This window comes from Rattus rattus, chromosome 10, assembly GCF_011064425.1.
Source record: "Rattus rattus isolate New Zealand chromosome 10, Rrattus_CSIRO_v1, whole genome shotgun sequence".
Taxonomy (NCBI): domain Eukaryota; kingdom Metazoa; phylum Chordata; class Mammalia; order Rodentia; family Muridae; genus Rattus; species Rattus rattus.
Window position 1 is genome coordinate 92,930,274 of NC_046163.1, and position 25,361 is coordinate 92,955,634.

Here is a 25,361-nt window from a genome sequence, read left to right on the forward strand (position 1 = left end):
CCATCATTAAATGAAATAAATTACATGATTAATGGCCTTAGGCTGGAGAGATGGCTCCAGTCAAAGCCTGACTGCTCTTCCAGAGGTCACAACCATCTATAATGGGGATCTGATGCACTCTTCTGGTATTGTCTGAAGACAGCTAGAGTGTACTCACAAACATGAAATAAATAAATAAATCTTTAAAAGAAAATTTTTCTCCATATTCTTTCCACTTTCTATAACAATGTCAGTTCTCAGACATAGTCTATTAGTTAAAAAACTCAGTTTATCAGGAGAAAGAAGCCGCCAGTCTTGCTGAGTATACAGTGTGATAATTTTGCCCGTCTTTCACTGAAGAGTTTTATGACTCAGGAGTGTGTTCACTTAGTAAAGATAAATGTCTAGTTGTTTTGAGAATCGTTGTATCAGAGTTCAAGCTGTGCGAGTGTACACAGTGCTCATTTGTCCATCTAAATAATGTCTAACGTCACAGTGACAATTAATTAACACTGTTCTCTTAACCACCCCAATAGTCTCTCTGGCCAAACGGAGAGAACAGATCTTCTAATTGGAATTCTTATTTTGTTGCCTTTTCTCCATCTCTTTAAAATCAAAACGAAACAGCTTATCCATTCTTTGTGAGTTTCACATCATGCACCTCAGTCCCATTCAATTTCCCATCTCCTCTTATTCATTATCTTCCCTTGCAACTTCTATCAATACCACATAAACAAACAAAACAAAAATATGAACAAAAACAAATAAAGCATAGAAAACATCTTGTCCTGGAAGCTATATTGTGTCATGGTGTGTCCCACAGTATACCTCTCTATCCAGATATCTTCATGTGGAAATGTTCATTGTAATGAATCGTTGGTCTGGCTTGAGGTAGCTGGCTTCTGTGACACCATCAATATTGGATCCTCACCAGGACTACATCTGATTTATTCTGTTGTTGCCTTATGTCATGGAGGTCCCGCAGCTTTGGATCAGCACTACCTCCCATTTTCCATGTCCCAACAGCTCACAGATGAGCTAGATGTTGTAGTGGACCGACTCCTAGCCCTGAATCTGATAGGAATCATACTATAAACTAGCTACCTAAAAATACTTGTATATACACATATACACAATGTAAGTGTACAAATTCATATATATATATATATATATATATATATATATATATATATATATATATATATACACACACACATATATATAAAATCTGTTCTGAACTAACAATGTTCTACCAAAAGCCATTAGGTCAACAAACAAAAAACACAACACCAGGTATAAGAAGCCGCCTTTTGAGTTATGGGTTAGGGTTGTTCAAAACACTCCCCAAACATTATAGATTAGATTGCCCACTTTTTGGTAGAAGGTAATTCCTGAATTCTGAGACACTATGCACTTTGGACAAAGGACCCATGGGCCACTGAGTTGAATCTGAATTGGTAGCCTCTGTGAGTAGATTTCCTTGAACAAGAAGGCACCATACAAGCTTCCAAAAGAGGAAAACAACCAAGAATCCTACTCAAGTATGACTCCTATGAACCACAAAGATACACATATCACTATAAATATAATATTGCAGTAGTGGCATGCATCCCGTAGTGGCAACCAACACTTCTCTAATTGGACTTAAGACTTACTCAACAAGAAGGAAATCATTCCTTCCATTAAAAACCTAACCAACTCTCTCTAGGGCTCGTGATGTCATGAATTTTGAATGAGAATCCATAACTACCACTTACTAAACTAGCACAATCCCTTAACTATATTATAAATTATTTTTTCTTATACCCACAGAGGATGTATTCTTTACCCTCATCACGGAAATGTCTCTTTTTGACATACATCATCGCAGAAAAGCAGAAGTGATCCAAATGCAGAGTTGAAGAGTCTAGTCCTTGTGGACACTTCACAGATACAACTCTAAGGCTAAAGGAGATCATTAAGGAAGATGGGGATGAAAGATTGTAAGAACCAGAGGGGCAGGAAGTTTGTTCTGAGGTTGTATCTTTCAGGGATATCAAAAGCTACAGCTATAAAGTTTCACCAACATGCCTCCCTAAGCATGATGTCAAGGACAACACCATTAGACATGCTAAAGTGGAGGGGTGTTCAGAAAGCTTCAGTTCTAGACAAAGAAATAGAGATAACTAAAGAACACCATGAGTGGAAGAATCAGTCTTTCCCAGAGAAGAACATACCAATTAGTTGTCCAGTTGAGCATTCTCTAACACATAGATACAAGTATCAGTATACAGGTGAACTCCTTGTCTTTATGTACATAGCAAAAATTAAAGAAATAGAGGTCATGACTTTGAAAGAAAGCAAGGCAGGTACATGAGAGGCTTGGAAAATCAAGGAAATGGGCAGGGAAAATAATGTAATGATATTATAATATTAAAAATAAAAATGTCTTTTAAAAATAATTATTAAATAATTAAATAATTAAAAAAAAGAATTATATCCTTTCAAGACATCTTTTAAATTGAGTTTCCCACTTCTCCAGTGACTCTACCTTGTATCAGGAAAAATATAGCCAGTATATTGGCTTGTAGGTTTCAAGGTACCATGAAGAAGTGTAGAACCTTACCTGGTGTGTTCAGCAGGCGAGATCTCCTGCAGCGGTATGTCACCTCCTGTTCACAGTACTCTGAGCCATCAATCAGAGCCACCAGCTGGTCCATACTGCCACCATAGTTTAAGGTCACAGAATAGGGTTTCTCTGCATTAGAACCCTGTACTTGAGTCAGCTCTGTGATGTTGTGCTGAATCGTCATCCAGATCTTATCCTCTGCACAGACAACAATGCAAAACTATAGAAGTTAGAAGTAAAAAAAAAGGAAGTATATATAAACTGTAGGCAGTCAAAGTACAATGGGGTCTCCACCTAAGTGCATGATCTTTAGAAATAATATACAGACAATGGGATGAAAGCATTCTATTCCTTATAGAAGAACCAGAGACTTTCATATCTTATAGGGTTTTACCTCTGTTTAATAAGACGTAAATAATTTTAGGAGCTATGCTTATGAATTCTTAGTCCACAAGTTTTATACTTTGTATTCAATGTTTATTAATTATTTTAAATTTTCAAATACAGTATTTTTTCCTCATCTGTAGGGAGACTTTTCAAACTACTTTCTTAATTATGTCAGTCAAAGATGCTCAAATTTCATATATAAAATGGTACAGAATTTCCATATTATATATACCCATTTTAAACTTTAAATCATTCTCATACTACTGTTGATATGTAGCAAAAGATAAATGTCAACAGTTATTATACTCTACTGTAGAAGAAATTTTGATAAAAACAAAATACCTATGCAAGTTCAATACAAACACAGCACTAGAGGTTAAGTTGTTAAAAATCCATTTAGTATTGGGGTAAAAACAACAGCTACAAATGATAAGCAACTGTAAAATGATACATCATTATGAAGGGTGAAGCTATATCATGTAAGCATAATTATCTGAGTATTAAACCTGAGGTGACAAAGAAATTCTGGGTATGCTAGCACATTCTTATAATTTCAGTGCTTGTGAAGCAGAGGGAGATGGACCCATATACCTTGCTGAACAGAGAGGCTAGCCTATTCAGAGAGTGCCAGGCCAATGAGAGTCCTTTCACTGGAACAAAAAGAAGGTTGGAAAGATGGCTCAGAATTTCAGAGCGTATTCTGTTCTTGCAGAAGGCCCAAGTTAAGTTCACATAATCCATATTTGATATTAATAACCACATTTGAACCTATCTTTGGGGGATCCTGTGCTCTCTACTAGCTCCCATAAACACTTATACTCAAATGGAAAGATATTTCCCTAATACACACATACACTTTTTCAAATCTCCAATGGAAAAAGAAGATGAATGAGATCAGCATAATTCCAGTTGGGTTATCATCGCCTGGCCTCAGGATACATGCAAAAACATATGCACGTGCATATGCACAAACATTTATGACAGCTATTCTTGGTTCCCAACTTGACTACATCTCAAATGAACTAAAACCCAAGCAGCTGGATAAACTTATAAGGCAATTTTCTTAATTAAATCTTTTGAAGTGGGAATACCCACCCTTTAATTCATATTTTTCATGTAGAAAGATCCAACTTTGATCTGGACCATCGGTTCTCAGGGCAGCCTATATAAGGGGCATGAAAGATGGAAAATTTTGTTGTTTATCTGCCTGTACTCACTCTTGCTGAAAAGTCCATTCGCTGGCATTAGAGCCTACATCTTTGGAATTGTGACATTTACTGAAAAGCAGCTGAGACATCCAGCTTCATGGATTACTGTATTCTTTGAATTTCTGTTAGTAGACAGCCATTGTTGGACCAGTTGGACCACAGCCTGTAAACTACTCAAATAAATCCTATATTTATATATATTCTGAATGTTGTTTCTCTAGACAACCCTGAATAACATAAAATTCATATATACATACAAAAATTGTCTGGAAACTTTTAATATGAATGAAATCACAGACATTACACCCTTTTAATAAGAACAAAAGGACAAGACATGGAAGAATATAAGATATGGGTAAGAGGTAAGAATTTGGTTTTGAAATGTAGAGAGATCTGCCCTTGAAAGTTACTTTTGGCAGTAGGCAATTTAGTGTTGTGAATTAAAATGTGACAGTAAAACAGGGCAATGGTGCCCACTACACAAGCAAGCAGTAGGGCTGCAAATGTGGGGCAGAAACCAAGACCAGGCTGGAGAGTTGGCTTACACTCCAAACAGTCTACCTTTCTTTCAGAGGTCCAAGTTTCATGGTATAAACACATGTAGTTCTAGTTCGAGGGGATGCAGTGCTTCCTCAGCCTCTGAGGTAACTGGATTCTGAAGTGCACATACTGACACACAGATGTGCAGGATTAAAGATAAATATTAGAGTTGCAAGGGACTCTGTAGTGTATATTCAGAACTAGTGTAATAACTTGGGGAAAACATATTTACTCAACTTCACATGCAGTTTAATTCCGTATATCATCCTAAATAAAGCACAGGAAGCAACAGGAAGACTTGAGAAGCATTTGTCCTATGAGAAATTTTCCAACATAATTACATTATTTCTTATAGATTCTAACAGCAAAAAAGGAACTGAGCAGAGAAATTATATGATTTCTTCCATCTTCTATCCTCTTAGTTTTACAAATGGGGAAATGAATGCCTTATTTTTTTTAAAGAGCAGTAACTCACATTTCTATTACAGGGTACTTCCAGGAAACATGCTTAATCCAACTGTTTTTATTAACTATATATAGTAAGATTAGTATCATTAGCATTTAGCCTTTAAAAGAAAGAAAAAAACTGACCAGTCGGATGTCCTGAAAATTCTTCCCAATGATTCTTTCTGTGACCTGGGAAAAGTTGTTTCATTTCCCTACGTTCAGTCTTAATATACTAGAAGAAATAACTTGGTTTTTAGTTATTTCCTAAGAATTTTCTAACTTGGGAATTATTCTCCTATTGCCAATTTGCTCAGTGACTGTGAGTCTTTCCAGGAATAATTTCCCAAACCAACTAGTTGATAACAATTATGTTTCCAGAGAAATGTGTCCTTTGATTTTTGAAATAGGATTGAACTTTTTTATAAAGTCTAGTGAAGAAACTAATTTCATAGAATTTTAACTCCTAAATTAAAATGATATAAACTCATATTGTTAAAATTGTTGAAACAACATTCATCTGAGACCCCACCAATGTTGGTAATGTCATGCAGAGGCATTTTCTCAATTATGTTAAACATCCACCTTTTCTGACTACTCTTGCATATGTCAAGTTCATATGAAACTAGCCAGTACAATGTAACTGTACATAAATATGATATAATTAACACAAATAGCTATCATTCAATAAAAATATATTATATATTGAGAAATAAAGTGGACAACTTTGAACTTATCTTGATGTTTATAAGAAGGTTTATGTTTATTTCTAAAGTACTTTGGTGAATCCATGGTAGAAGTTCATAGAGATATTATGTATTGATTTTAGAGAGATGACAGCCTGAATCACACACAAAAGAATGAAAACCAGTGAAATGATATTCTGAAAATTATAGCTCATTGACTAGTTTACTTTCAGTGCTCTCCTGACATATTTTTTCTCACTATCATCTGTCTTTCATATATCTAGCAGTATTCTATTTTTCACTCTCTACCTACCTACCTGCCATTTACCAGAGTCAGAGTTTCAGTGCATATGCAATAGCTAATAGTAGATAGCAGAAACTACCGTTATCTTAGAGATAAACTTCTTGGCACAGAGATAAACCCCTTTGCTGTAATTTCCAGATTAGGTTAATTGAAGAGGGAATAAAGCAAGTATCACAGTTCTATTGAATAGAATTCTTAACAGCACAATAAGAAATAGGGGAGCTAAGCACCAACTTCCATCCCTTTCTGTGTGAATCCTTAGTACAAATGCAATATGACCAGCTGCCTCATGATGCCAATACCAAGCCTTTGCAGTGATGTTTATCAACTGTCGACAAAATAAAAATTTCTTTCCTAAAGTTCCTTTATCTACTATAGAAGGGAGAAAATGATTAAAACAATATGGCGGTTCAAAAACTGTAAACTCAAGCTGCCTTTGTCATGATGTTTTTATCATGGCAACATAAAAGTATGTGATAAAGATAGAAATCAGATCAGGAAGTAAGCTCTTGCTTTTACAGGTCTGGGAGTGCTTTCTTGGAGGAATGGAGAAGACTTTGGAACTTTGGACAGAAAAATAATTGAAAGCTCAATGGTCCATCCTAGGAATTGAGAAGACAGTAGTGATGAAAGCAATGTAATCTATGGAGTCCCAGTTAATGAGGTTGACAGGAACCATAATAGAAACTGTTATAGAAACCATTCATGTCATATTTTGGCAAAGGATGTGTCTACTTTCTGTCTTTGTCCTAAAAATGTCCTTGAGGCTAAATTTAAAAAGTAATGGCCTAAGGTATTTGGCAGAGAAGATTTCCGGACAGTCTAATATTGGCTCTATTATCTTGCTATATGTAAACATCACCTATGTAGGTCTACAGTAAAAATAGAATAGTCAGAAAGAAATAAAAAGGGTGCAGATTGAAGAGAAAAGAGGCTTTAGGTAATGTAATTTTGGTGCCAAGGCCTGTGTTAAAAAAATTAAGAGAAGACCAAATTTGTACTGTAATAAAGAAGAATTCCCTCAGAGCAAGACCTCACTCACCTAAACTTCTACTTTGTGAAAAGGCCTGAGGGATATGGGTCTCAACATGAGTCCTGACACTTCTGGGGATCGACCTTGCACAGGGCACATATCAGATATCCTACATATTAGATATTTACACTACTATTTATGGCAGTATAAAAATTATAGTTATGAATTAACAATGAAATAATTTTATAATTGGGGTCACCACAATATGAGAGATTATTTTGAAGAGTTACAGCATTAGGAATGAGTTCTCTGCTCCTAAAATGAAATGAGAAGAAAAGGCACTTGAATGTTATTCAATGAGATTAACTTCATCCCAAGTGGGCAGTCATCCTAGTACTATTGCCTGTGTATTTCTTGTTTTAGTTTTATAGAGGATATAAGAGCAAAGGTTTTATGGAACATTCTTACACTCTTAAAGATAATTAATTAAAAAACATGTTAACGTGAAGACCATGTACAAAGTCCCTGAAAGGGCATGAGGCCCTGAAAGAATATTCTTAAAGCTGTGAAAGTAAGACCTAGATTATGTTGAGTAGCTCAAAATGTTAGAGGTGTCAGAGCCGTGGGATATTTGCCTAAGAGACCTGAGAATGCCTTGCAGAATCTGATTGAGAGAGTTCTTCATTTTGCCACAGCAAAACTGGAAAGATAGTCAACATGAGGCTTTAGGATTTGGAGTTTTCCCTCGTGATTTTCTGCCCTGAAGTAATTCATTATTTCCTTATTATGTTCCCATTCCTCCCTTTTGGAAGGGTAATGCATATTCTATAATATTGTACGATGGACATATGTAATTTTCTTTTTGATTTTACAGAAATTGCTTTTAGGATCAGAGAAGAATTTGGAACTTAAAAGTACAGAGATTCTGAATAGCTGTAGGGATTTTGGATGTTGACAAAAATGAATGTTGCATTATGAGGTATGGTCAAAAGTCTATGGGCATCTGGAAGTAGAATGTGTTAGTTTAAGTGAGAAAGGTCTGTATAGCTTTGTTGTTTGAATATCCCTGTCCGGTTGGTGGAAATATTTAGAAAAGATTGGGAGGTTTGGCCTTGGTGAAGGTGGTTTGCCATAGGGATGAGCATTAAATATTTGAAAGAATTTCACTTTTGCCACTGCTTTCCCTGCTTCTTGCTTGTGTGTGTGAGTTGGGAGATTACAGATATTCCTGATGCTATGCCTTTGTTTTGCCTTCATGAGCATAATGCTCTGAAGCCATAATGCCAATTAAATGCTTTTTAAAAAATAATTTCCTTGGTCATACTGTTTTATCACAGCAATAGAAAAACGACTAATATAGATGAGCAAGACTGACTGATGTTTCTACCTGTTTTGAGTGTCCACATATTACAATTAAATGAGGGATTCCAGGCAATCAGCTTGAGATAGACTTGTTATTACTGAAGAGAATGGAGTGCCAAGTGTCAGTGATGCCTGGTCGGTGAAGATAGCCTTCTGTAATCTGCAGGGACTAACTGAGAAAGAGGAAATTTCCTTCTACAAAGTATTAGAAGCTAGCTTGGGCTGAGACACATGAAGAGACTAATTCATGATGATTATTTGTGTTGGGTACTTCCAAAGCTACAATTCTGTGCCTGTGTTATGTGCATGGGCATGTATCATAGTTCAAATTAAAACCAGAAGTTTTGAGTTATAATATTAGAGCATGAAGGAAATGGGCTAGAGAGATGCTCAGTAGGTCAAGTGTTTGCTATCCCAGCACAAAGATTTGAGATTGAGTTGGAAATGAAACCCTCGTTAAAAAAAAAATCTTATTTCTGGGTCTTCAATTCTATTCCACTGGTCGATCTGCCTGTCCCTGTACCAATACCATGCATTTTTATCACTATTGCTCTGTAATACTGCTTGAGTTCAGCGATAGTGATTCCCCCGATGTCCTTTTATTGCTGAAGACAGTTTTAGCTATCCTGGGTATTTTGTTAATCCAGATGAATTTGCAAAGTGTTCTGTCTAACTCTGTGAAGAATTGGTTTGGAATTTTGATGGGGATAGCATTGAATCTGTAGATCATTATTGGTAAAATGGCCATTTTTACTATAATAATCCTGCCAATTTGTGAGCATGGGCGATCTTTCCATCTTCTGAGATCTTCAATTTCTTTCTTCAGAGGCTTGAAGTTCTTATCATACAGATCTTTCACCTGCTTGGTTAAAGTCACACTGAGATATTTTATATTATTTGGGACTATTATGAAGGGTGTGGTTTCCCTAATTTCTTTCTCAGCTTGTTTCTCTTTTGTGTAATGGAAGGCTAGTGATTTATTTGAGTTAATTTTATACCCAGTCACTTTGGTGAAGGTGTTTATCAGGCTTAGTAGTTCTCTGGTGGAACTTTTGGGATCACTTAAATATACTATCATATCATCTGCAAATTGTGATGTTTTGACTTCTTGTTTTCCGATCTGTATCCCTTTGATCTCCTTTTGTTGTCTGATTGCTCCGGCTAAAACTTTGAGAACTATATTGAATAAGTAGGGAGAGAGTGGGCAGCCTTGTCTAGTCCCTGATTTTAGTGGGATTGCTTCAAGTTTCTCTCCATTTAGTTTAATGTTAGCTACTGCTTTGCTGTATATGGCTTTTATTATGTTTAGGTATGGGCCGTGAATTCCTATTTTTTCCAGAACTTTTATCATGAAGGGGTGTTGATTTTTGTCAAATGCTTTCTTAGCATCTAATGAAATGATCATGTGGTTTTTATCTTTAGTTTGTATATATAGTGGACTACGTTGATGGTTTTCCATATATTAAACCATCCCTGAATACCTGGGATGAAGCCTAATTGATTATGATGGATGATTTGTTTTGATGTACTCTTGGATTCAGTTTGCAAGAATTTTATTGAGTATTTTAGCGTTGATATTCATAAGGGAAATTGGTCTGAAGTTCTCTTTCTTTGTTGGGTCTTTGTGTGGTTTAGGTATAAGAGTAATTGTGGCTTCATAGAAGGAGTTCGGTAGTGCTCCATCTGTTTCAATTCTGTGGAATAGTTTGGATAGTATTGGTATGAGGCCTTCCATGGAAGTTTGATAAAACTCTGCACTGAACCCATCTGGACCTGGGCTCTTTTTGGTTGGGAGACCTTTAATGACTGCTTCTATTTCTTTAGGAGTTATGTCCTTGTTTAAATGGTTTATCTGTTCATTATTTAACTTTGGTGCCTGGTATCTGTCTAGGAAACTTTCCATTTCCTGCAGATTTTCAAGTTTTTTTGAATATAGGCTTTTGTAGTAGGATCTGTTGATTTTTGAATTTCCTCTGTTTCTGTTGTTATGTCTTCCTTTTCATTTCAGACTTTTGTTAATTTGGACATACTCTCTATGTCCTCTCGTCAGTCTGGCTAAGGGTTTATCTATCTTGTTGATTTTCTCAAAGAACCAACATTTGGTTCTGTTGATTCTTTGTATACTCCTTTTTTTTTTTCTACTTGGTGGATTTTAGCTATGAGTTAGATTATATCCTGCCTTCTACTCCTCCTGGGTATATTTTCTTCTTTTTGTACTAGAGCTTTTAGGTGTGCTGTCAAGCTGCTAGTATATGCTCTCTGCTGTTTCATTCTGCAGGCACTCAGAGCTATGAGCTTTCCTCTTAGCACAGCTTTCACTGTGTCCCATAAGTTTGGGTATTTTGTACCTTCATTTTCATTAAATTCTAAGAAGTCTTTAATTTCTTACTTTATTTCTTCCTTGACCAGGTTATCATTGAGTAGAGCATTATTCAACTTCCATGTATATGTGGGTGTTCTTTCCTTATTGTTATTGAAGACCAGCTTTAATGGTGGTGGTCTGATAGGACGCATGTGATTATTTCTATCTTTCCATATCTGTTGAGGCCTGTTTTATGATCGATTATTGATCACTTGATTTTTGCAAAGGAGCCAAAACCAACCAACGGAAAAAAGACAGCATTTTCAGCAAATGGTGCTAGTTCAACTGGAGGTCAGCATGTAGAAGAAGGAAGATCTATCCATTCTCATCACCCTGTACAAAGTTTAAGTCCATGTGGATCAAGGACCTCCATATCAAACCAGATACACTCAAACTAATAGACAATAAAGTGGGGAAGAATTTCGAACACATTGTCACTGGAGAAAATTTCCTGAACAAAACAACAATGACTTATGATCTAAAATCAAGGATTGACAAATCAGATCTCATAAAACCACATACATTCTGTAAGGCAAAAGACACTGGTTTTGTGTCAAAACGGCAACCAACAAATTGGGAAAAGGTCTTTACCAATCCTACAACTGATAGAGGGCTTATATCCAAAATATACAAAGAACTCACAAAGTTAGACTGCAGGGAGCAAATAACCCTATTTTAAAAATTCGGTTCAGAGCTAAACAAAGAATTCACAGCTAAGGAATGCCGAATGACTTAGAAGCACAAAAAGAAATGTTAAACATCTTTAGTCATAAGGGCAAGGCAAATCAAAACAGCCCTGAGATGCCACCTCACACCAGTCAGGATGGCCTAAATCAAAAACTCTGGCAACAACAGATGCTGGCAAGGATGTGGAGAAAGAGGAACACTCCTCCATTGTTGGTGGGATTGCAGACTGGTACAACCATTCTGGAAATCAGTCTGGAGGTTACTCAGAAAATTGGACATTGCACTCCCTGAGGACCCAGCTATATCTCTCTTGGGCATATATCCAAAAGATGCTCCAACAAATAACAAAGACACATGCTCCATTATGTTCACAGCATCCTTATTTATAATAGGCAGAAGCTGGAAAGAACCGAGATGCCCTTCTACAGAGGAATGGATGCCGAAAATGTGGTACATCTACACAATGGAATACTACTCCGCTATCAAAAACAATTACTTTATGAAATTCATAGGCAAATGGATGGAACTAGAAAATATCATCCTGAGTGAGGTAACCCAATCACAGAAAAACACACATGGTGTGCACTCATTGATAAGTGGCTATTAGCCCAAATGCTCGAATTATCCTAGATGCAAAGAACCTGTGAAACTCAAGAAAGATGACCAAAATGTGAATGCTTTACTCCTTCTTTAAAAGGGGAACAAGAGGGGTTGGGGATTTAGCTCAGTGGTAGTGCGCTTGCTAAGAAAAAAAAAGGAAAACAGACAAAAAAGGTGGGGGGACAAGAATACCCTTGGCAGGGAATATGGAGGCAAAGTTTAGAACAGAGACTGAAGGAACGCCTATTCTGAGCCTGCCCAACCTGTGGCCCATACATATACAGCCACCAAACTAGAGAAGATGAATGAAGCAAACAAGTGCAGGCTGACAGGAACCAGATGTAGATCTCTCCTGACAGACACAGCCAGAATATGGCAAATACATAGGCGAGTGCCAGTGGCAAACCACTGAACTGAGAATGTGATGCCCGATGAAGGAACCAGAGTAAGGACTGAAAGAGCTTGAAGGGGCTTGAGACCCCATATGAAAAACAATGCCACCCAACCAGAGCTTCCAGGGACTAAGCCACTACCCAAAGACTACACATGGACTGACCCTGGGTTCCAACTACATAGGTAGCTATGAATAGCCTAGTAAGGGCACCAGTGGAAGGGGAAGCCCTTGTTCTTGCCAAGATTGAACCCCCAGTGAATGGTAATTTTGGGGGAAGGGCGGTAACTGGGGGGGGGATGGGGAAGGGAACACCCATGTAGAAGGATAGGGGGAGGGGCTAGGGAGATGTTGGCCTGGAAAGCGGGAAGGGAATAACAATTGAAATGTAAAGAAATTGTAATGAGAAATACCCAAGTTAATAAAGATGGAGAAAAAAATCTTATGACATTTGCTTTTGTTCCAGGCATAGTGAACAAGGAGACAGTATATTTCCAGGGATCTCTGGCCAGCTAGCCTAGCCAAAGTAGTGAGTTCCATGTCAATTAGTGATGTTATGTCACAAAATATGAGGAAAAACATTTTAAGTTATCCTCTGGCCTCTAAATATTACTGCATGAACACACACACACACACACACACACACACACACACACACACACATACACACACACACACATACACACACAAAAACATACGTACCCCAAAGTAACCCAAAGGAAAGAAGATATTGCAGAAAGAGCTTTCTGAGTATTCATGACAGGATACTCTGGAGCATTCCCTCTCATCATCCATGTTGTATATCTGTGTCTTTTCATTGCCCTAGACAATTGGTTCTCCAGAACAGGATCCTAGTCATTCTACTCTATTATTATGGCTCTTATTTCAAGAGCTGTAAATTGTGTCCACACAGAATCAAGATTAAATTTTTTATATTTGTTTCTTTTACATCTGATTGGTATTATTATGATTATTCTTATTAATAATAGTAATTACAGATGGTATTTACTGTTTATCTGTTGCTGTGGCTATTTCAAATCAGAATGGAGGACAAACAAAATAAAGTTTTACTTTTTAAAGAAAAATACAAGAAATAACTGATTATTAAAGCTAAATTCTGCAGGCATATAATTCTCTTTGATGAGTATTAAAAAAAAAAAGGAAAAATAAAAGGAAAACACTGTAGTTATCCAACAGCATGCTTGAAAAGAATAAAAAGTCTACATATTTTCAATACCCTGCTTAACTGAACTCAAAACATGTTCCTCTAAAGAGTGCACCAATTTACTTATATTTTTATTGTAATAAAATATACATGTGTAAAAGAAGTCATATTTTGTCTCAGGGGTCATTTCTGGTAAATCTATATATGTTAACAAAGTAAATTTTCCAGGATTAAAGTCACTTAAATAGTATCATACTATTAATACCAACATAAATGCCTTTCTACTTGTGTATGGTCTTCTGATATCTCCTGTCATTTTGAAGTGATGTTTATTAACTTTTCATAAACATTGACAGGTAACATTAGCTTAGCCTGGGCTTCCATGATTTTAGTCACAGGTGATAGAGGACTACATTATTACATCAATCTTCCAGTAGCTCTTCTACCCACCAGATTCCTTTAAGAAGTCGACCAGTTCCCCAAGACTCATTCTAGTCTTTTAACTGGTCAGTCTAGTACCCAGTGCTGTGAGAAAAAGAAAGAAGGAAAGAAAGAAAGAGAGAGAGAGAAAGGTTGGTGTAAATCATAAAGTCAATTCAGTATAAGAATTTTTCTTAACATCTGCCATGATGTTTGACTCCTATTCAACAATCAAGCCAGAAAACCATGTTGATGCTATTCTAGAGGCATCTGAAGAGCTTACTGGAATAAAAGCAGAACTGGAAAGCAAGAAATATTATAAAATCTGAACTTTTTTTGAGACAGAGTACTGTACTTTTCCATTTTCATATATGTTTAATATATGTGAGCTCATGGGCTCATGTATGAACAGAGATGCAGGAGTTCATGTGTGTTCCTATTACCTCTCCATCCTGGTATTAGAGATAGGTCACCATGACCCCTAGCATTTTCATGAGGTCCAGGGATATAAACTCAGGTTCTCATGTGTACATTGCAAGAATTTCTATCATGGAGCTATCTCCCCAGCCTGTCCGAGTAGGTTTCCTTTTGATTAGTATTGTTAGATATATGTAAAATATATGAATAAAGCTTGCTAAGACCATTTAAAGCTGCAATATTCTTTTAATGAAAAAAATTGAGTGAACGAATTTAAGAAATCAGAGAAGAGGGGTTGGTGATTTAGCTCAGTGGTAGAGCGCTTGCCTAGCAAGCGGAAGGCACTGGGTTCTGTCCTCAGCTCCGAAAAAAAGAAAAGAAAAAAAAAAGGAAATCAGAGAATAAAAATTTAAAGTCCATAGTAACAACTAAAATTAATAGTACAACTTGCCCAGTTTTCTGGGACACAGCTCAAGCAGTCAATTCTTAGAGCAAATTAAATAGTTATAAGTACTCACAGAAAATTATATCTAAGGTAAACAACCAAATGATGTTCCTTAAATCTTTAGAAAAACAAAAAGCCAAACTCAATCCAAATGGGCATCAAGAAACAATAAACGATAGAGTAGAAATGAATGTGATAGAAATTATAAGTACATTATATTAGTCAATTAGAGTATAGTCTTTGAAAAAAGTTAATAAATTTTACAAACTCACTCAAACACAGATAGAAAAGTCACATTAGCAAAGTCAAAGATGAATAGATATGTCTTAGTACAGATTATATGGTTAAATCAAATCATTTGACTGTTAGAAATTATTCCAGGACCTAGGTTATAGGGCCTACCTTCGCTTTAACCTTTACAATGGGAAGGATGCCATTTGGTGTAAAGCAATTTCTAACTCCTTGAAAATCTATTAGTTCTACCAGGAGCTGTTATGTCTCCAAAGAGTGCCAGCCTAGCTGCTTAGAGAGGAGTGCATCTCAATCTGTAATACCTACCACAGCCAGCTGATTTTAGGATAGGGATTCTCTGTTTGTGGGAGCATGCTTGACCAATTCCAGGCCACTACACTTCTTGCATCTGCTGTGATTTACACAGTATCCCATCTACCATCACTCTTCCTCCTGCTTTTTCCAACCACATTTATGACATCTAGAAAAAATACTTGACTGTGTTTTATTCTCAGTTCACTCTAGCCTTTACCTTTTATGTAGCTTTTTGCAGAAGGTGTTTTTCTTTTTCCCCTTGCTTTAAAATAAATAGCATGATCAAAGAGAGCCAGGAAATCTATTTTATGGTCTAACAAGGTGGTGGAATAGATTCCACATATACTGAATAATATTTGGCAGCTGTGTGATTTAAAAAATGTTTTATGTCTAGGATGTGTAGGCTGTCTTTTACTACGGTTGTCATGGGGTCAGCAGGTTGATGAATACTGGACCCTGAGCTCATGAGCTGACTGCTGAGGTTTAGTTCAGTTAGCAGTATGCTTGTATAGCATGGAAGAAGACAATGAGTTTCATCTGTAGCCCCATAGACAAGAGATAAGTCGGTACAACCTGGTGATTTTTGCACTTTATATAGGAAATCAGGAGTATCAGGAACTCACAATCTTTGGCAGCTGCACCATGAGTCCAAGGGCAGCCTGCACACATAAGATCCTATCTCAGTGGCTAGGTTAAGAGAAAAGAACGTTTTGTATTGTTTTCTCATTGAAGTGTATGGGCAGAAGACTTGGTTCCAGAACTAGCCATTTTCTCCATTGAGGTTTAATGTTATCTCTGTGGCATGCAGAGAGAGGGACACTTTCAGGTAAAATTATAAATTATATTCTGACAAGAGAACGGTGATGTTGTGTGGGTTTTGCAGTGGTCTTACCAGTGTTTATTTGCTTTCCCTCTTGAGTGCTCGTTGTTAGGCTCTCTCTTTACAAGGGTGGAGAGATGACTTAGTAGTTGACTTCTTGCTCTTCTTGCATTAGAATTAGATTTAACTGCTCCCATGGAGACTTGCAACTATCTGAAACTCAAGTTCCAGGGATGTAACAGGCAATTTTGGCCTCCACAGGCATAAGGTATGTCAATGCCACATGTCCACATAAAGAAACAAATTCTCATCCTGGTAAAATAATAAATAAATCAGATGGACAGTGGTGGTGTATGCCTTTGATACCAGCACTAGGGAGAGAGGCAGGCAAATCTCTATGAATTCAAGGCCAGCATGGTCTACAGAATGAGTTCCAAGACAATCAGAGACATACAGAAACCTTGTCTCGAAAAACCTAATAAACAAACAAATATTTATATGTGTATACACATCTGTAAGTGTGTGGTAGGGAAATAAAGGATATCCATATTCCACAATTTATTTTTAAAATCAAAGGGATTGAATTTAGGTCATCAAACTTGGTAAGTGCCTTTACTCGATGATTAACTGGTTGGCCTTTGAACTCTGTATATAGGCAAGAATGACTATAAATTTCTTTTTTTTTTTTTTATTAACTTGAGTATTTCTTATATACATTTCGAGTGTTATTCCCTTTCCCAGTTTCCAGGCAAACATCACTCCTCCCCCCCCTTCTTTATGGGTGTTCCCATCCCCATCCTCCCCGCTTGCCGCCCTCCCCCCAACAATCTAGTTCACAGGGGGATCAGTCTTAGCAGGACTCAGGGCTTCCCCTTCCACTGGTGCTCTTACTAGGATATTCATTGCTACCTATGAGGTCAGAGTCCAGGGTCAGTCCATGTATAGTCTTTAGGTAGTGGCTTAGTCCCTGGAAGCTCTGGTTGCTTGGCATTGTTGTACATATGGGGTCACGAGCCCCTTCAAGCTCTTCCAGTTCTTTCTCTGATTCCTTCAACGGGGGTCCTATTCTCAGTTCAGTGGTTTGCTGCTGACATTCGCCTCTGTATTTGCTGTATTCTGGCTTGTCTCTCAGGAGTGATCTACATCCGGTTCCTGTCGGCCTGCACTTCTTTGCTTCATCCATCTTGTCTAATTGGGTGGCTGTATATATATGGGCCACATGTGGGGCAGGCTCTGAATGGGTGTTCCTTCTGTGTCTGTTTTAATCTTTGCCTCTCTATTCCCTGCCAAGGGTATTCTTGTTCCCTTTTTAAAGAAGGAGTGAAGCATTCACATTTTGATCATCCGTCTTGAGTTTCATTTGTTCTAGGCATCTAGGGTAATTCAGGCATTTGGGCTAATAGCCACTTATCAATGAGTGCATACCATGTGTTTTTCTGTGATTGGGGTTACCTCACTCAGGATGATATTTTCCACTTCCGACCATTTGCCAACGAATTTCATAAAGTCATTGATTTTGATAGCTGAGTAATATTCCATTGTGTAGATGTACCACATTTTCGGTATCCATTCCTCTGTTGAAGGGCATCTGGGTTCTTTCCAGCTTCTGGCTATTATAAATAAGGCTGCGATGAACATAGTTGAGCATGTGACTTTTTTATATGTTGGGGCATCTTTTCGGTATATGCCCAGGAGAGGTATAGCTGGATCCTCAGGCAGTTCAATGTCCAATTTTCTGAGGAACCTCCAGACTGATTTCCAGAATGGTTTTACCAGTCTGCAATCCCACCAACAATGGAGGAGTGTTCCTCTTTCTCCGCATCCTCTCCAGCATCTGCTTTCACCTGTCTTTTTGATCTTAGCCATTCTCACTGGTGTGAAGTGAAATCTCAGGGTTGTTTTGATTTGCATTTCCCTGATGACTAAAGATGTTGAACATTTCTTTAGGTGTTTCTCAGCCATTCGGCATTCCTCAGCTGTGAATTCTTTGTTTAGCTCTGAACCCCATTTTTTAAGAGGGTTATTTGACTCCCTGCGGTCTAACTTCTTGAGTCCTTTGTATATTTTGGAAATAAGGCCTATATCTGTTGTAGGATTGGTAAAGATCTTTTCCCAATCTGTTGGTTGCCGTTTTGTCCTAATCACAGTGTCCTTTGCCTTAAAGAAGCTTTGCAGTTTTATGAGATCCCATTTGTCAATTCTTGACCTTAGAGCATAAGCCATTGGTGTTTTGTTCAGGAAATTTTTTCCAGTGCCCATGTGTTCTAGATGCTTCCCTAGTTTTTCTTCTATTAGTTTGAGTGTATCTGGTTTGATGTGGAGGTCCTTGATCCACTTGGACTTAAGCTTTGTACAGGGTATTAAGCATGGATCCATCTGCATTCTTCTACATGTTGACCTCCAGTTGAACCAGCACCATTTGCTGAAAATGCTATCCTTTTTCCATTTGATGGTTTTGGCTCCTTTGTCAAAAATCAAGTGTCCATAGGTATGTGGGTTCATTTATGGGTCTTCAATTCTGTTCCATTGGTCTATCTGTCTGTCTCTGTACCAATACCATGCAGTTTTTATCACTATTGCTCTGTAATACTCCTTGAGTTCAGGAATAGTGATTCCTCCTGAAGTCCTTTTATTGTTGAGGATAGTTTTAGCTATCCTGGGTTTTTTGTTATTCCAGATGAATTTGCAAATTGTTCTGTCTAACTCTGTGAAGAATTGGATTGGTATTTTGATGGGGATTGCATTGAATCTGTAGATCGCTTTTGGTAAAATGGCCATTTTTACTATATTAATCCTGCCAATCCATGAGCATGGGAGATCTTTCCATCTTCTGAGGACTTCTTCAATTTCTTTCTTCAGAGTCTTGAAGTTCTTATTGTACAAATCTTTTACTTGCTTGGTTAAAGTCACACCGAGGTACTTTATATTATTTGGGTCTATTATGAAGGGTGTTGTTTCCCTAATTTCTTTCTCGGCTTGTTTCTCTTTTGTGTAGAGGAAGGCCACTGATTTATTTGAGTTAATTTTATACCCAGCCACTTTGCTGAAGTTGTCTATCAGCTTTAGTAGTTCTCTGGTGGAACTTTTGGGATCACTTAAATATACTATCATATCATCTGCAAAAATGATATTTTGACTTCTTTTCTGATCTGTAATCCCCTTGACCTCCTTTTGTTGTCTGATTGCTCTGGCTAGAACTTCAAGAACTATATTGAATAAGTAGGGAGAGAGTGGGCAGCCTTGTCTAGTCCCTGATTTTAGTGGGATTGCTTCAAGTTTCTCTCCATTTAGTTTAATGTTAGCAACTGGTTTGCTGTATATGGCTTTTACTATGTTTAGGTATGGGCCTTGAATTCCTATTGTTTCCAGGACTTTTATCATGAAGGGGTGTTGAATTTTGTCAAATGCTTTCTTAGCATCTAATGAAATGATCATGTGGTTTTGTTCTTTCAGTTTGTTTATATAATGGATCACGTTGATGGTTTGCCTTATATTAAACCATCCCTGCATGCCTGGGATGAAGCCTACTTGATCATGGTGGATGAGTGTTTTGATGTGCTCTTGGATTCGGTTCGCCAGAATTTTATTGAGTATTTTTGCATCGATATTCATAAGGGAAATTGGTCTGAAGTTCTCTTTCTTTGTTGGGTCTTTGTGTGGTTTAGGTATAAGAGTAATTGTGGCTTCATAGACGGAATTCGGTAGTGTCCATCTGTTTCAAATTTGTGGAATAGTTTGGATAGTATTGGTACGAGGTCTTCTATGAAGGTCTGATAGAATTCTGCACTAAACCTGTCTGAACCTGGGCTCTTTTTGGTTGGGAGACCTTTAATGACTGCTGCTATTTCCTTAGGAGTTATGGGGTTGTTTAACTGGTTTATCTGTTCCTGATTTAATTTCGGTACCTGGTATCTGTCTAGGAAATTGTCCATTTCCTGCAGATTTTCAAGTTTTTTGAATATAGGCTTTTATAGTAAGATCTGATGATTTTTTGAATTTCCTCTGAATGTGTAGTTATGTCTCCCTTTTCATTTCTGATTTTGTTAATTTGGATACACTGTCTGTGTCCTCTCGTTAGTCTGGCTAAGGGTTTATCTATCTTGTTGATTTTCTCAAAGAACCAACTTTTGGTTCTGTTGATTCTTTCTATGGTCCTTTTTGTTTCTACTTGGTTAATTTCAGCTCTGAGTTTGATTATTTCCTTCCTTTTACTCCTCCTGGGTGTATTTGCTTTTTTGTTCTAGAGATTTTTAGGTGTGCTGTCAAGCTGCTGACATATTCTTTTCCTGTTTCTTTCTGCAGGCACTCAGCGCTATGAGTTTTCCTCTTAGCACAGCTTTCATTGTGTCCCATAAGTTTGGGTATGTTGTATTTCATTTTCATTAAATTCTAAAAAGTCTTTAATTTCTTTTCTTTATTTCTTCCTTGACCAGGTTATCATTGAGTAGAGCATTGTTCAATTTCCACGTATATGTGGGCATTCTTCTTTATTGTTATTGAAGACCAGTTTTAGGCTGTGGTGGTCCGATAGCACACATGGGATTATTTCTATCTTTCTGTACCTGTTGAGGCCTATTTTTTGACTAATTATATGGTCAATTTTGGAGAAAGTACCATGAGGAGCTGAGAAGAAGCTATATCCTTTTGCTTTAGGGTAGAATGTTCTGTAAATATCTGTTAAGTCCATTTGGTTCATGACTTCTCTTTGTCTATGTCTCTGTTTAATTTCTGTTTCCATGATCTATCCATTGATGAGAGTGGGGTGTTGAAGTCTCCTACTATTATTGTGTGAGGTGCAATGTGTGTTTTGAGCTTTAGTAAGGTTTCTTTTACTTATGTAGGTGCCCTTGTATTTGGGGCATAGATATTTAGGATTGAGAGTTCATCTTGGTCGATTTTTCCTTTGATGAATATGAAGTGTCCTTCCTTATCTTTTTTGATGAATTTTAGTTGAATATTGATTTTATTTGATATTAGAATGGCTACTCCAGCTTGCTTCTTCTGACCATTTACTTGGAAAGTTTTTTTCCAGCCTTTCACTCTGAGGTAGTGTCTGTCTTTGTCTCTGAGGTGTGTTTCCTGTAGGCAGCAGAATGCAGGGTCCTCGTTGAGTATCCAGTTTGTTAATCTATGTCTTTTTATTGGGGAGTTGAGGCCATTGCTGTTGAGAGATATTAAGGAAGAGTGATTATTGCTTCCTGTTATATTCATATTTGGATGTGAGTTTATGTTTGTGTGCTTTCCTTCTCTTTGTTTTGTTGCCAAGACGATTAGTTTCTTGCTTCTTCTAGGGTATAGCTTGCCTCCTTATGTTGGGCTTTACCATTTATTATCCTTTGTAGTGCTGGATTTGTAGAAAGATATTGTGTAAATTTGGTTTTGTCATGGAATATCTTGGTTTCTCCATCTATGTTAATCGAGAGTTTTGCAGTTTACAGTAACCTGGGCTGGCATTTGTGTTCTCTTAGGGTCTGTATGACATCTGTCCAGGATCTTCTGGCTTTCATAGTTTCTGGCGAAAAGTCTGGTGTAATTCTGATAGGTCTCCCGTTATATGTTACTTGACCTTTTTCCCTTACTGCTTTTAATATTCTTTCTTTATTTTGTGCGTTTGGTGTTTTGACTATTATGTAACAGGAAGTGTTTCTTTTCTGGTCCAATCTATTGGAGTTCTGTAGGCTTCTTGTATGCCTATGGCTATCTCTTTTTTTAGGTTAGGGAAGTTTTCTTCTATGATTTTGTTGAAGATATTTACTGGTCCTTTGAGCTGGGAGTCTTCACTCTCTTCTATACCTATTATCCTTAGGTTTGATCTTCTCTTTGAGTCTTGGATTTCCTGTATGTTTTGGACCAGTAGCTTTTTCTGCTTTACATTATCTTTGACAGTTGAGTCAATGATTTCTATGGAATCTTCTGCTCCTGAGATTCTCTCTTCCATCTCTTTTATTCTGTTGGTGAAGCTCGTATCTACAGCTCCTTGTCTCTTCTTTTGGTTTTCTATATCCAGGGTTGTTTCCATGTGTTCTTTCTTGATTGCTTCTATTTCCATTTTTAATTCCTTCAATTGTTTGATTGTGTTTTCCTGGAATTCTTTCAGGGATTTTTGTGCGATTGTTTATTTATGTTTTCCTGGAATTCTTTCAGGGATTTTTGCGATTCCTCTCTGTAGGCTTCTACTTGTTTATTTATGTTTTCCTGTGTTTCTCTAAGGGAGTTCTTCACGTCTTTCTTGAAGTCCTCCAGCATCATGATCAAATATGATTTTTTAACTAGATCTTGCTTTTCTGGTGTGTTTGGATATTCCGTGTTTGCTTTGGTGGGAGAATTGGGCTCCGATGATGCCATGTAGTCTTGGTTTCTGTTGCTTGGTTCCTGCACTTGCCTCTTGCCATCAGATTATCTCTAGTGTTACTTTGTTCTGCTATTTCTGACAGTGGGTAGACTGTCCTATAAGCCTGTGTGTCAGTAGTGTTGTAGACCTGTTTTCCTGTTTTCTTTCAGCCAGTTATGGGGACAGAGTGTTCTGCTTTAGGGCGTGTAGTTTTTCCTATCTACAGGCCTTCAGCTGTTCCTGTGGGCCTGTGTCTGGTGTTCACCAGGCAGGTCACTTGCAGCAGAAAATCTGGTCTTACATGTGGTCCCGAGGCTCTAGTTTGCTCGTGGGGTGCTGCCTACGAGCTCTCCGCGGCGGCAGCAACCAGGAAGATCTGCACCGCAGTTTCCAGGAGCCTCCATGAACCAGGGTTCCAGATGGCATTTGGTGTTTTCCTCTGGCGTCAGAGATGTGTGCAGAGAGCAGTCTCTTCTGGTTTCCCAGGCGTGTCTACCTTTCTGTAGGTTTAGCTCTCCCTCCCATGGGATTTGGGTGCAGAGAACTGTTTATCCGGTCTGTCCCTTCAGGTTCCGGTGGTGTCTCAGGCACAGGGGTCCTGCCGCTCCTGGGCCCTCCCCCATGGGAATCCAGAGGCCGTATACAGTTTCCTCTTGGGCCAGGGATGCGGGCAGTGGTGAGCAGTGTTGGTGGTCTCTTCCGCTCTGCAGCTTCAGGAGTGCCCACCTTACCAGGCGGTGAGGTCTCTCTCCCACGGGGTCTGGGAGCAGAGAGCTGCTGTGGGCCGGGATCCGCGGGTTTGGGACTCCTGGTAAACACAGGAAGTGCCCGGTCCTAGAGGAATTTTGCCTCTGTGTGTCCCGAGTTCACCAGGCAGGTCTCTTGCAGCAGAAAGTTGGTCTTACTTGTGGTCCCGAGGCTCAAGTTTGCTCGTGGGGTGCTGCCTACGAGCTCTCAGCGGCGGCAGCAACCAGGAAGCGACTATAAATTTCTGAACATCCCTTCTCTCTCTCTCTCCAATGCTGGTTGCAGACATATGTTAACTCTGCTTACTGTATGTAGTATTGGGGATGGTGCACAGCCCTTCCTTAAAGCTTAGGTAAGCACTCTACCACCTGAGCTATATCTGTAGTCTGTGTCTTAGAAATTTCTATATGGTCTTGGAAGGATTTTGTGGCAGACATAATTTAGTTTCCACCTGGAGATGAAAGTGGTAATGTGCTCAAATCTACTTTCAATTCCAATGTGTTACTTTCATTATTGAGTGTTGGTAATATTAATCTTTCACATCCTCTTCTTTCTACAAATAAAAATATGAATCACACTTTACCTTGCTTCACATTTTACCATGTGGATTAAAGGCAATGAAATCTCTGAAAATATAACCCATATCCCTCTAAATAAATACAATTTTGTAACCTTCCATTTAGATATGTGAAGTTATCAATATTACACCAGAGAGACTTTCTTAGACTGAGTTAAAGTGCAAAATGCACCATTTATGTTTGTGTTCCTAAGATCAAAATTTCCTTCTCTCATATTGCTTTATTCCTTTGAGTCTGTCTGTGTATCTATACTTCTTCTTCTGTATGTAACTCTTTGTAGTATATGTATGAAAATATATGTGTTCATATGTGTATGGGTACACATAGTTGTTTATACCTGGTATCCTCAGTTCTCTCTCTTTTTTCTTGTTTTTTTTTTTTAAGCTAGGTATTTCACTAGAATTGGAATTACCAATTAATCTATTATACCTAACAAGTATTTCTAGTAACCCTGTCTATTTGACTCTACATTATAGGAATTATAGATGAATCACCACTACTGCCAAACATTTTCATGTAGAATACAGAAATATAAACTCTGTTTATTATACCTACATGCCATGCAGCTTATCCATTAAACCATCTCCCTTCCATAGCTGTTTACAAATGTAAATCTGTCTGTCTATTTTTTATGTGTTCTTGTTCTAGAGAAACTTACAAAAGGAAATCTCAGTGATAGTAGAATAAATTCATATTTGTGAGGACACTCACATCCCTAAACCTGTTACAACATAAATGGCATTGTCTCTAGTACATGCAGCATTTTATAATGTGTCAGGTCTCATTAATAGTAATTAAAAATTTAAAAATGACTTTATATACTCTGCCTGCAAAACTAAGTAGGCTACCATAGACAACCCCTTGCTGTATTGTAACTTTTCTGTTTCTGTGATAAGATATGCTGACAAAAGTACACTAAGGGAATTTATTTCAAGGCTATAATAAAGTATTTTAGGGAAACCACAGTAACGGGAGAGTGAATTATCTGGTCACATTGTGTCCACAATCAAGAAGCAGAGAGTGATTGATGCTTTTGCTTGGCTCAATTTGTCCTTTTTGTATGGCCCAGAGGATGGTGCTACCAACAGTGGAAGAACATTCTCAGCTCAACAACTTCATCAAAATAATCTCTCACAGCCACATCTAGAGACTAACCTAAACTAACCATTCCTTCACCGGAGTGTTTGGAGTCTTGATTCTTAGATGCTTCTGGATTCTGTGAAGGTGAAAATTAATCATCACCTCTATATCTCTAAAACAAATATGTATTTATCACCGAGCTGAGAGATCAACATCCTTCCCTGAATTTTGATGATTCAGTAATAGACCTTGAAATAAGTAAGAATGTGCCATTTGGTTTT

General features: G+C 37.7%; 1 protein-coding gene across 1 annotated transcript in view; it reads right to left on the reverse strand.

Moving 5' to 3' along the window:
- The window catches only part of LOC116911743 (contactin-associated protein like 5-3), an 820,968-nt gene that overhangs the window by 299,702 nt on the left and 495,905 nt on the right, over positions 1-25,361 (reverse strand). Inside the window, exon 13 of the mRNA XM_032915729.1 lies at positions 2,585-2,785. Coding sequence (XP_032771620.1) covers positions 2,585-2,785 — 201 coding nt within the window. The remainder of the gene's footprint in view (positions 1-2,584; positions 2,786-25,361) is intronic.